Source organism: Medicago sativa, chromosome 8 (genome assembly GCF_051527215.1).
Source record: "Medicago sativa cultivar Bolivia chromosome 8, Bolivia_mono, whole genome shotgun sequence".
Classification (NCBI taxonomy): Eukaryota; Viridiplantae; Streptophyta; class Magnoliopsida; order Fabales; family Fabaceae; genus Medicago; species Medicago sativa.
The window spans coordinates 3,948,744-3,961,445 of record NC_140756.1 but is presented as its reverse complement, the minus strand read 5'-3'; the positions used below and the strand labels follow the sequence as shown (position 1 = coordinate 3,961,445).

The 12,702-nt window shown below is 33.5% G+C and overlaps 3 protein-coding genes across 3 annotated transcripts; all 3 read right to left on the bottom strand.

Moving 5' to 3' along the window:
• Positions 1 to 60: 60 nt before the first annotated feature.
• Positions 61 to 1,371, bottom strand: LOC146896253 (uncharacterized). The gene is made up of 6 exons (XM_085732973.1): positions 1,368 to 1,371; positions 1,114 to 1,208; positions 876 to 993; positions 604 to 802; positions 426 to 510; positions 61 to 339 (listed from the first exon to the last, which is right to left on the bottom strand). The coding sequence occupies exons 1-6, from the start codon at positions 1,369 to 1,371 to the stop codon at positions 148 to 150; spliced, it is 693 nt and encodes a 230-aa protein (XP_085589099.1). The 3' UTR covers positions 61 to 147.
• Positions 1,372 to 2,794: 1,423 nt separating this feature from the next.
• LOC146896252 (vacuolar-sorting receptor 1-like) lies at positions 2,795 to 7,159 on the bottom strand. Its single transcript, XM_085739295.1, has 12 exons — positions 6,634 to 7,159; positions 5,425 to 6,123; positions 5,203 to 5,291; positions 5,042 to 5,111; positions 4,743 to 4,826; positions 4,476 to 4,552; positions 4,289 to 4,370; positions 4,115 to 4,197; positions 3,956 to 4,022; positions 3,727 to 3,855; positions 3,298 to 3,404; positions 2,795 to 3,180 (listed from the first exon to the last, which is right to left on the bottom strand). Exons 1-12 carry the CDS (start codon positions 6,926 to 6,928, stop codon positions 3,085 to 3,087), a joined length of 1,878 nt encoding a protein of 625 aa, XP_085595421.1. The 5' UTR covers positions 6,929 to 7,159; the 3' UTR covers positions 2,795 to 3,084.
• A 1,814-nt stretch (positions 7,160 to 8,973) lies between these two features.
• Positions 8,974 to 12,344, bottom strand: LOC146896251 (uncharacterized). The gene is made up of 4 exons (XM_085739293.1): positions 11,070 to 12,344; positions 10,524 to 10,619; positions 10,204 to 10,340; positions 8,974 to 9,292 (listed from the first exon to the last, which is right to left on the bottom strand). Exons 1-4 carry the CDS (start codon positions 12,195 to 12,197, stop codon positions 9,118 to 9,120), a joined length of 1,536 nt encoding a protein of 511 aa, XP_085595419.1. The 5' UTR covers positions 12,198 to 12,344; the 3' UTR covers positions 8,974 to 9,117.
• Positions 12,345 to 12,702: the final 358 nt, after the last annotated feature.

Below are 12,702 nucleotides of genomic sequence, written 5' to 3'. Positions count from 1 at the left end.
AATTCAACTTATAATGTAACAGTAACCCGTAATATAAAACATTGCCATGCTACAATACAATGAACAAAATATTTGTTCTATTCTATTAATTCTAGTTGAGCAAATGAAACAATCTATAATAATAATGCCGAATAAAATGGATCTAGTTTAACGTAAAGGCAAATGTAAGTCCCATGAAGTATCTGAGGAGGAATGAGTCTCAAGTAGTTGTAGTTGTTGAAACTTTTTCATAGTTGATCGCCTTAACTTGAGCTTTTGCTTCTCTGCCTTTTCCCTTACTGAGTATATTTTCCTTTGAGCCCTTGCTGAAGCCATTACTTGTTTCCTTTCAAGCTCATTCTGCAGCAATCACATATATAATCATTTATAATAAACAATCACTCAAATATTCATGCTACCTAATAATTTAAGGTTATATTACATGCCTGAATTTTATCCATGTGATCCATGACTTTCCTGGTTTGGTGCAATTCCCAATCATATATTATAGCTTCTTCCTTCTTTCTCAACCTATATATATATCAAAAGAATGTTGTTTGTCTTGTTAGTGTCTCTCTCAATCATAGACAGATCCACAATTTTATTTAATGGTTTGAGTCTGACCTGTGCATAAGTTGAAGATGCTTGGCTTTGTTACGTACATCTTCATGATCAGCTTCAAGTTTGGGATTGCTGCAGGAGGTGATAGACGTATGAGGAAGTGGACTTTCTTCTCTAACTGAGGGTAATATTATTATGTTGTAAAATTCATGCTCTTGAGACATTCTCATCAAGTCTTGTGGATTTCCATTTCGCCTTGTTTCTGATCAAATACAAAACCAGAAATCATTGATTATTTGACATGAATCATCATATATAATGTCAAACCAACTAACCTGCTTCAAGATTTTCCTCAGTGTGATGATTGAAGGATTTGCAAAACTTATTGGCATGTTCCAACCATTCATCAATATCAGAGAAGCAATTGTTTTCAATGTAGGCCATGCCTAATCTCTGATCACATATATACATGCATTTTCAAGAACCAAGAAACGAAATAAATAACTAGAGTAAGTTGTATCATAAAACCATGCGAAAGCATATAATATTTGAGAGATTGAATAAAGAAACTACCTGGTTTCTTGGAGTGGAGAAGTGAGTGGCATTGTCTGAGTGTGTGGGAGGAGGAAGAGAATGGTAATTAGAAGAAGGAGATTCTTGCGTTAATGCTGAGAACGATGCATCTTCTTCTTATTATTGCCACGCTTTGTTTTCAATGCTGTTGTTAAACAACAAGAATATGAATCTGATTGGTTTGATGAAAGAAAATTATTTGACATGTTGGTTGTTGGAACTTGGAACTCAACTGAGTTGCCAATGCAACCTACTCATATATAGACCCCGCAATTCTCTCAAACCTTCCCATTGTTTCTGATATATAGTTATTTTTCTATACAAATTTCAATATTTTATTCCTCAAATCAAGTCCTTTGAAAAATAAAATGTGATAAAATACAAAAATTAGTCACGTAAGCAAATTAATGAGCTTCACCAAATGATGAATTGTTCGGGAGAATCTTAGTTCGATTCTTTGGAGTAACAATTATAAGTTCTTAGCAAGACCTTACTCAAACAAGAATCCCCTTCTCTTCAGAACCGAACAATTAACCAAAAAAATAAATAAAAAATTAGAGGATGAAAATCTAAAGATTTAAGGATAATTAAACAATTTTGGTTTTATCCGTGACTAACATAGCATCTCGAAAAATCTAAAATTGCATGTTAAAATGTACTAAAATCGTCCAACTTTATGTTTTTAGGTGTGAATCTCATGTTTAATCGGTGGTAAAATCGGATTTAGGTGATATAATTTAAATCAATTAACTCGTATAAAATCAGTTAAAATCATGTAAAACCGGTAACACCGACTAACTTTTAACAACTTTAGAAATGGATGAAACTCTTATTTTTTGTAGAACTTTTTACATTTTTTTTTGATTTGGTAGGATAATTTATGTACTCGTATTTCGATATAAGTTTAAGAACATGCTACTTTTTCATAAAATTATATTATATTAGTATATATGTCATATACCTGTTTTTTTTTTTTTTTTTTTTAATGATTTTGTGGGATAATTCAATATTTTTAGAGGAGTTGAGATAATTCACGTATTTTGATACAAGTTTATGAGCATGACGTTTTATTACGGCGATTTGAAATATTTTGAGTTTAAAATTAAGTTAATATTTTAAATCGTAAAAATATTGACATATTTATAGCATTATAGTAGTATATATGTCGTGTATATAATTTTTTGACCAAGATAAATTCGTACGATTTACGAGTTGATAAATCAATTCGACTTAGATAAAACGAGTTGACTTAAAAACTTGAGTCTCACAATGTTAGCTAAAAGAAAATGAAAAAGAATATATTAAATGGATCATTAATGAATGCTGCTTTAATGCACGGTGATGGTGATGTTGGTTCTATTCAGATCATGTTTGTTTTTTGTGCATGTGCAAATTGCAATCAGAAGAATTGCTGCTCAACAATTTAACTTCATAAATTAAGCTAGCAATGAGTAGTGCTGATGAGATGAAGAAGGATTTTCAACCTGATAATGTTTTTCATTTCAACCTCCCTATATCCCAAGGATTTTTCTCCTTAGAATCTATTTCCATGAAGAAGCTGAATTTGCAAGTTTGTACAAGCTTTGAATTGAAGGAATAACACTTGTGAAGTTGTTATGCTAAAGCTTTAACACTTTCAACTTTGGTAACTAAAATATGATAGATGAAATTTCATTTCACATTTTTTTAAGGAACAAAATATTCTTTTATTTCTCAGCCATTAAATTGTGGAAATGTTGGAATGACAACAACATGCTTGAGATTTGTTTATCTTTTTGGATTTTTTGAGGTGGTTATTGATTGTAACTATTGTTGAAACATCATACATAATTCAGAATTGTGAAATGAATATTAAACTAATGTGATAGCTATAGACTCTAGTGTAGAGGATAGGAATGGATGTCCCAAATTTCATTTGGTGTTTGCATAGAAATATGAATAATAATTAAAATCAATCTCCTGCATCTTCTTCTACACAGCATGCTGAACTTGATTTGAGTGCTCCGGTTGATTATCTAATGGCATGTATTGGGCCATTATTGCCCTTATCTCATCATCCATATATCTCTGCAGTACACACAATTATTGTATTTTAGGTAGGACTAATGTCAATGCATAAATTGTACCACTGCATAATTCTCGTTTTGAATAAAGAACACAATATTAAGTGAGAATGAATGATACCTGAATTCTGTACTTGTAGAAAACATATCCTACGGCACCACACGTACCCAATAACAGTATAACTAGCCAAATAAATCCTCCACTAGACACCGAAGCGCTGTATTTACCTGCATTTTTTAACACATCACAAAGTGATTATTGTCAAAATATTGAAACTACTTCATAGAGATTACTTTGTTATTAACAACTTTTTAGTTCCTGTGCAAGCTATTCGTTTAGTGTTAACCGGTTACTTGCTGAGCAAGTTACACAGTTTGTTAGTCACAGTTTCTCTAGTTTACTCTCGAAGTTTTATTTTGCTATATTAACTTATTATACAAATATTTCTTTTCAACTCACAATGGCTAGCTAACTATACAAGGAGTATCAACATAGATAATTAGAGGCAAAAACAAAATATAGTTAGAAGTCTCAAAAAACCACACTCACCAATACACATGTCACTTTCCCGCACATAGAATAAACCATTATTGCATCTGCATTCATAACTCCCCCAGATATTTTTGCAGTTGCACTCCGGGCACTGACATGCCAATTTTTCTTTGCACTCATCGACATCTTCAACATTATCAAAACAACAAGTAAATAAATTTCACTGGCATATATATATATATTTGTCGCGCACTATACAATAGAATGGTTAAAACAAATTTAGTACCTTTACAGGAGTGGACTCCATCACCCCTGAATCCAGGTGGACACTTGCAACCTTTTGTACGGTCATCCTGCATTATCAATTCAGAAACAAAAGATATATAATCTAAAGAATATTGTATTGTATGTATGAAAGGATGCAGAGGAGGAGAGGACTACTTACGATACAAGCAGAGTAAGCCCTGCCACCTCGGGCTCCCTGCCAACAACCTCCATTGTTAACTGCACACCTCAATGGTCCACTAGCTGTTTACAAATTCGTAGATATGCAAAAGGTTATTTATAGTTTCACTTCGTATTTTGAAATTATTAATAGCTTGGAGATGAAGTAACTTACCTTCACAGTGAGTATATCCATCACCAACAAACTTTACATTTTGTACAATAGGGCATTCACACACTCTTCCTCGAAAAGTGTCCTATTATTAAGAAAATTATCACTAATCACAACATGGATATTAAAATAGAGTAATTTGAAAATATTTAACAAAAATGTATCAAACAGGATTGAGTTAGCCAAATACCCTGCATGCAGTAATGTTGGCAGCTTTGTCTTGCCAACAACCACCATTGTTTGTCAAACACTCATTTGTTTCCATGTCTGCAGATGTAGTAATAATCAAAGGTTCAAGATATATCATTTCTTTTATCCAAAAGAATGTAATGTAAGAGTCAACAACATCACATCACACATTACCAAGTGAACCAAAGGAAAATAATTGAGAAGGTAGATAATATTTCATCTCCTAGGATATTTGAGAATATAAGTTTAGGGAGAAAAGAATAAGGACCTGGAGTTAAACAAATAGATGGCTCAGTGGTCTCTTGGAAACTTGCACAGATTGCCTTGAGTACTGCTGCTTTTGACAGCTTGCCTAATACCAGTTCAAAACAAAATATGATATTACAACAATAGAGACAAAATTAAATAGCGATCATTCAAAGTTTTAAACTCTAGCGCCTAACTACAACTGCAGGTGCAATATTAATGTTTTAGATTCCGACAATCATATTCGCAACTGCAATCGCGGCCACATCAATTGCATTAATGTACAATTTCAATATAAAACCTTGGAAGGCTGTCACATACCTCTATATTGTCTGTTGTTTATAACGAGAGTGGGAAGTATAGTAACATCACCACGGCTACCCTGTCCGATCTAAAACCAACGTAGAAGCAAAATACAACAACTATCACAAAACTACATAAAAGTTTAATAACCATCACAAGTTTCCTTCTAGAAGACCAACCTGTGCATCCTGTTCAGCTTTAAGAACGGGATTTTCAGCATTCGCATTAGGATCCCCAATACAGTCTTTAATCTTATTCAAATTAACACCTACATCAAGTAAATCAGTTAAGATTGAACAACTATGTTGTGTATTGATAAGAAACTCAGAAATAATCAGACACCACCAAAGAAAAAGGTCAAAGTGAGTGCAATCAATGAAAGATGAAAGTATCCAACCTACCAAGAGATTTAATAACTTGATCTGAGCATTCTTCAGTGTATCTACTTTCTCTCATTGGACATCGGATTGCAAAGTCAGTAACGTAGTCCCACCATTGCCAAGGCTTACCACTTTCATTTGCAACTTTAAAGAAGCAAGATTGGCGCAAATTTTGAATAACAACATCTTTTCCATCATACCCTCTAGTGAAATCTTGCTCAGGATCAGGTGCACAGTATCTCCCATTATTAATGCACTGAGATTTACATTGTTGGCTTAAGATGAATGCTTCAGGACAATACCAAGTTATATAGTGAGGCGTAAACTGAGTGTAACCTTTTTGCTCAAGTAATTGAGCTGCTCCTTTAAAACTCTTCAAGAAATTAATTTCACTCTCACACTTTGGACCACACTCATCATTGCTACTTGTCCATAACTCATACTCAACTCTCTCATCAGGGTGTGGAAGTGCCTCTCTCCAATCGAGATTTACGTTCACCATTCCTCCACTTGAGAGAGCCTTCTTGATACTGTCGCCAAGTGATTTGCTTATAAGTGCAGAAGGAATTGTAATCTTTTCAACATAATCGTCGTTAGTAGCACCATTCCCTTCTTCCGGAGTGTCCATTGTGATCAATGGTTCTACCCTATCATCTGCAACAAGAATAGCTGCTGCTCCACCAATCTGAGCATTCCATGCCTTTAAAGTGAAATAGCAATCTACCAACATTGCAAAAACGATGTTTTAAATACTTGAGCCTTTCTACTTGGATGTTTCTAGCATATAGTAGATGATGTATATCATCATTGTGTGAACAATCACCACACAATAAATAAAAAAAAAAAGTGATGAACAAAAGCTACCAAGATTTGACTTGTTGCATCACATTCATCATTACATCAGTACGTAACCATTACTAAAGTAAATATAACAAAAGAAAAAATTGCAATACAAGTTTTACAAACATGTTATCAAACACCGTCTTTCCAACACTCTCTTTGATCAGATGAAATTTATGTGAATTCACTCAATCATATGAAACCAGTCTCCTATTTAAAATATCCATAACTTAAACACACCATGAAACTATATGCCAAATCACACACATACATGATACCTTGCTGACAAAGTAACTAAGTATAAGTTTACCAACTTAATTATATTAGAAACAAAACAAACTCTAAATAAAAGTGATTAAGAAAAGTGAGGAGTTTGAAAGGGTAACTAACCTCCCCGATCAACAAGAACAAATGTAGGGAAGCTTCCTGGCTTGGAATTCAAGGAAGTATCTGCATCATTAAATTTGGTGCAACCATTCTTATTAAGCTTCGGATACACAACTGTTCCAATCATTGTTCCCCCATATTTTGGTACCCCAAAATTTCCAATTGCACATTCATATATACCTCTCAATGATTTTGGAGAAGTTATTTTCAAATTGTTCTTTTCTACCACAAATCTTCCCATGCATGACCCACAAAGGTAAATCCAAACACACCATAAAAAACTTAGCCTTGTCCTCATTTTCTATAACTAAAAAAAAATATAAAAGATCTCAAAATATCAAAACTAAAATTGAAATAGCATTGAATCACTAATAAGCTTAGTATAATGTGATGTAATGCAGGTTGATTGATGAAGAAAATCCAGAATATGAAAATGAAAAGAATGGAAATTTTTTGTGGTTGATACAAATTAGATTTAGAAGAAGAGAAAGAGAAAGAGAAACTAAAACCAAATGGCGAAAGAAATGGGCAACAATGTTGTCTTTCTATTATTATGATGATATATGATAACTAACTTTATGGTTTCAACAATGTTGTTTTTTTTTTCTTTCAATAAAGATATCACAATTTAAAAATATAGTCCTACACTTTGACATTTCTATAATTTGTAAAAGTATTTTTTCTACCCTGATGTAAAAATTAATTTTAATGTTAATGGTTTTTCAATTTAAAGCTACTTACAAATGTAGTATTTTACATTTATTTATGAGTTATTTTTTTTTTGACAAAATTTATTTGAGTTTTATAGTTGAATAATTACCTATGTTATTAAAAATTTACGTACTTACATTATACTTCCTCCGTTCCATAATAAGTGAATCCTTTGCAAAAAATAATTGTACCAAAATAAGCAAACCATTTTACTTTTCAATGCAACAGTAATTACCTTTTTTCAATAATACACTTCAATTAATACTAATTTCATCGCCCTCAATTTAATATATTCCACTTTGCATTTATATAATGGTGAATGCATCAATACTTGACAAAGATACTCAACTATTTTTCTCTTTTTTCACTTATACATTTTTCTTAATATGTGTGAAATGAATAAAAGACTCACTTTATTATGGAACAGATGGAGTAATAATTTTTATCATTAACTTTTTCTAATTACGTGTATATGCATAAAAAATAGTACTCTATTCGTTTGAAAATGAGTGTCATATTAAAAAGGTTTTTACACATATTAAAAAATGCAATAATACATATTGTCCAAAGTCATACACTTTTACTAAAAAGTTAACTATTGGTGCATTTCTCATCAATTATTTAAAACATATTTAGTTATACAGAACAAAACACAGATAGATAGATAATTTCAAACACGATTACTTATACCATACCATCCTAATGAAGACAAACATATTTCAAAAGCACAAATTAATCATGATAAAAAAAAAAAAAAAAAACACTAATATGATTGAAAGTAAGCCACATGGTTTAAGGGAGTCTACTATCTGGTCTGACCTGATGCAGACCTCAAATAGAAAAGTAGTGAAAGTAAAAAGATAAACACTGATAAACATATATGCTTTTGGTATTATTGAATTAGAAATGCAAATGTTGATGGGAACACACTCCCAATCCACCATAGGGCTCAGCTCCACACAGAAATTACAATTCTCTGCCTAACAAAACAAGCAAATGTCTGTATACCCTCTCCACTCCTAAGCAAATGAAGTTATTCAAAATAGAATTTGAATCTAAGCACAAGGAGGGCCAAGTTTCAGACACAAGAGTCAAAATTATACAACTAATAAAACAGAACATACTCCAAATGGTACAAACAACCCCTCATATCAACAAGTAGTTTTTAGTTTTTAGCTGTGACAGCAAAGATTAGCAGCATAACAGCAACGGATCAACATCAGCATGACAATGGAGGCAGTTAGTTATAATACACTTGCAGAAAATTCAAGCTGTCCGACGACTATCTAAGGGCAATTAGCCAACTATATTACCTCCACGCTTACTCATAATCACTCACAAACTCTCCTGCAACATCATCCAAGTTAAACAGCAAGTATTCCCATAACATTAACTATACTTTACTTAAAACTGTAATTTTAAAACTCGTTGCTAATTGCAGAGAAGGCCTACAGAAAATATGGTATGAAAAGCTCAAAACAAAAGGGCATGAAAATCGAAAGGCATACAGATAAAGGATTATAGTCATCTAAAAGACTAAAACTAAGCTGGGGGATGATTCTATCACAACAGTTAAAATGTTTTGGACAACTGTTCTTACGTGGTGGTGGTACATATCATCTGCAATTATGATTTTGATCAAATGGCACTGCCTCTCTGTTTCCCCATTACTAAATGACATATTCCGCACACAAAACCATTTTTATACATGATATTTACAGACTTCTTGTAAAAGATGACGTCATATGAAACACTACTATACAAGTCTGAGCGACATTATTCTCGTTTATCTTCCTCAATATCATCTCCAAATGTAAGATCGGTGGCACTAGAACCTATTCTTTCCTTCCGCTCAAGCTTGGATGCCACATCTCCAGTCATCTTTGCTACACTGCTTGTTAGAGAGATACCCTCCTCGTCAAAGTCATCTGTTCCCTCTAGGTATGCATATCTAGAAATAAAATATACAAATGCAATCAGTCTTTAGACGTAGACACCAGCAAAAACAAAAAAGGTGGGATAACATTTAGTCCCCGTGAATCAGGAGAATTAGAGAGAAAGTGAAATGAATCAAATGATGGAGGTAAAAACAGATTATTGAGTTACTAATGCAACTTCTCAGGAGTCCTGAGTTTTTCCATGCCACTTTTGGGTTAAATTGGCAATAAATACCTATTCTAAATCTTCTCAAGATTCACCATAAGGCTAGAGACTAGTATAACAACAATCAAAGATTTTTCATCACTTTCATTGATCAGATGACCTAAAGTTCTTCACAAACGATACGTATAGGCAGAGAAATTTTGTAAACGGTATTTGCTGACAATTGGACTCAAAAGTGGCACGATGGGTTCATCTATCTAGAAAATAAGGCATTTGGTCAAAAGGAGTTATGTATTACTCCCTGCTTTTCTAGTAATAAACCTATTATTGATCATTAAATACAATAGAAACCCATCATGGCATGATGTAGCAGTGTGCAAGAAGTAACAATAATTGCCTTCGCAAGAAAGGTATAAAGATATCAAATGGAAACTAGCATTTTTATCTACAAGTTAAAAGAAACCTATCCTAGTTCATCTAAGAGTTTACAAAACTAGTTCATCTAAAAGCTTACAGAACACACAAGACCAATAACCACCAAAGTGTGCAGTATAAATTGCAAGTTCGCAACGAAATGATGAAAAAAAAATACATTAGCACAAGGTAGATCCAAAACATCATTTTCTGTTACAATTTACAACAACTAACATAACTAGCAATGGATAGACATTCCAAATAAAGTTTCATATATGATTAGCATAAAACAGACATGTAACCCTCTTAATAACACCATTCATGAAGACCCCATAAAGGACATACCTAGTAGGGTTACGAGAAGGAGCCCAAAGAACACATATCACCAGCAATAGAGTATATGAAAGCAGGCACCAGAAAGTGGGAATAATCCAAGCAATTTGCCACAGCTCACTTAAAGGATCAGTTGCATTGAAGTACAGCTGGTTGAGCACAGTAACAAATTATTGTTAGCAATATTATCTCAAATTTATTTTAGTTTCTCTGAAAAAAATGCTTATATGAAAATCAGAAAATGCTTGGATACTTCTCGGGGGAGAGCACATATGATTTGCAGCTCTAAAATTGTTTATTCTAATACATCAAATATATTTTGTAAGAATTACCTCAAAGCCAATCCATGCAATGGACAGTAGCACAGACACTGCAAGGGTATTTGTAAATTTTCGGTAGATCTCCAGTTTAGCCAAGTTTCTCCTTGTCTACATCCAAATAAACAACAAATAGAAAATAAGAATATGCAGAAATGATAAGCCTAACTCACATATCTTCTACAAGGTCACAAAAAGGCCATATTCCACATTTATAGAAACCACAAACCTTACTAAGTAACCCCGTCCTACCCCCAACCCCCAACGGGGGTTGAAACCCATCTAAACACATGATTACATAAGAGTTAATTTTTATGTACCAAATGTGTAAATCAGTTGATATCTAATGAAAAATTACTATTTTACAATATCACTTATAAAAAAATAGATTCTCATTAAATGTAAACAACACAACCATGGGAGTTCGGTGTAGCCATTCTAGCATAAAGGACCGATGCAGATTCACTACAATCAATATTTGGGGACACATAACCCAACAGAGATTAGAGGCAGTGGTTATTATTTACTACAATCATAAAAGTATAAAAGTTAGATAATTGCCTGCAGTTTCTCCAAGGTTTTAGACAAGGAAGAGAAGATCCATAGAATGAAGCATGAGTCAAGGCAAACAACAGGTAGCACCAACAGCAGTTTAGATTTCCCAGAAAAGTCATTGATGTTTCCCAAATGCTCAAAAAGCTCAAACACTTCACATGCAACAAAATACATCCCCCCAAGAACCGTAACTTTAGATACAACACCCTCGACGAGCGTTGGCCTAACAACACCATATCCCATAGACACAACCAACAAAAGCAACCTTGAAAGCGTCTTCTTAACAGAAGTAAAAGTAACAGCCCATATAGTAATTCCCATAGGCCTAGTACCAGTAGCATTAAAATTAGCATACTCAAAATACCAAAACGCCATCTCAACCATTCCAAGAGCAATGACGGCAGTAATATGATAATGAAGATGAACATGAACAACATCCTTCTCTTTCCAAAAGTGAAGAAATCTCAAAAACCATGCCAGACCAAGTAAAAGATAAGCCAAAGACATAAAAGCATAAAGGGTGATCAAAGGTTGCATTTTTCCGGGAAGATAACCATTAGGGTTTCTCCAAACAGTTCTACCAGTAACAGTGGTACCTTGGAGATTAGGATCACAAAACATAAAATACAAATAATACATACCAGTAGCATTAATTTGAACAGTTTGAGGATCCATATGAACAATTTGATTAGTACCTTGAAAAAAAGTTTTGAGCCTTTTGGGAAAGTACGGATTTAGGGGGTTATTATGAATGATAACTTCACCAAGATTACAATTTTGGGTTTTAGAGAGAAATGGGTCACAGCAAATTAAATCAGATTTGGGATTGAAATAAAAACCACCGATACGGTTACGATCTTTGACTTCGAGGATGATGGATTCAATTAGACCGGTGTTCTGCTGCATTTGGCCGTGGATGATGGCGGAGTGTTTAGGGCGAGTGAAGGAGATGGATTCGAAACGGATGAAGGAAGAGGAGAAGAGAGCTTCAGCACCGGCATGGAAGAAGAAAGCATTTGAGCGGTGAGTGAAGGGTTGTTTGGAGTAGTAATGGATCGAAGCGTTAACGTTGTTTGGTAGAAGAAGAAGAAGAAGAAGAAGAAGAAGAAACAAGTTGTTGTTGTTGACGATCATCGTGATTAGATTAATTAACTAAAGTAGGTATGAATGATAAAGCAGAAGAGTTAGTGTTTTCTTCACAGTGAGAGAGATCAGGTGATGATGATGAATCAAATCACACTTACTTACTTACTTACTTGGTACTCACCAACTCGTGCCACTGCCTGCCACCTTAGCAACCATTTTCCTTTTGAGTTCAACGTTAGTTAAGTTAACACCTTCCTATTACATACTCCCTCCGTCCCAATTTAATTGACATACTTTGGTTTTTCACACAGATTAAGAAAAGTGTATAAATAAAGGGGAAAGTGGAATATATTGTATTGGAAATGATAAAACTAGTATTATTTAGTATTATATTGTATTGGAAATGATGAAAGTTGTATTGAAAATTGAAATGAGTCAGTTATTTTGGGACACTTTTTTTTTAGAAAATGGGTCAGTTATTCCGGGACGGAGGGAGTAGTTTTTTTACAAAGTTATACGATATAGTTGAATCTGTCAGTCTCTTAAATATTTT

Coding starts and splice junctions, on each gene's coding strand:
- LOC146896253 (XM_085732973.1), bottom strand. Junction 511..603: donor CATCTTCAACTTATGCACAG/GTCAGACTCAAA, acceptor ATATATATATAG/GTTGAGAAAGAAGGAAGAAG. Junction 340..425: donor ATCACATGGATAAAATTCAG/GCATGTAATATA, acceptor TGATTGCTGCAG/AATGAGCTTGAAAGGAAACA.
- LOC146896252 (XM_085739295.1), bottom strand. CDS start 6,928: ATGAGGACAAGGCTAAGTTTTTTATGGTGTGTTTGGATTTACCTTTGT. Junction 5,292..5,424: donor TCAAGTTATTAAATCTCTTG/GTAGGTTGGATA, acceptor TACTTGATGTAG/GTGTTAATTTGAATAAGATT. Junction 3,181..3,297: donor TCTACAAGTACAGAATTCAG/GTATCATTCATT, acceptor TGTGTACTGCAG/AGATATATGGATGATGAGAT.
- LOC146896251 (XM_085739293.1), bottom strand. CDS start 12,197: ATGATCGTCAACAACAACAACTTGTTTCTTCTTCTTCTTCTTCTTCTT. Junction 10,341..10,523: donor TTGCATGGATTGGCTTTGAG/GTAATTCTTACA, acceptor GTGCTCAACCAG/CTGTACTTCAATGCAACTGA. Junction 9,293..10,203: donor CCTTCTCGTAACCCTACTAG/GTATGTCCTTTA, acceptor TTTTATTTCTAG/ATATGCATACCTAGAGGGAA.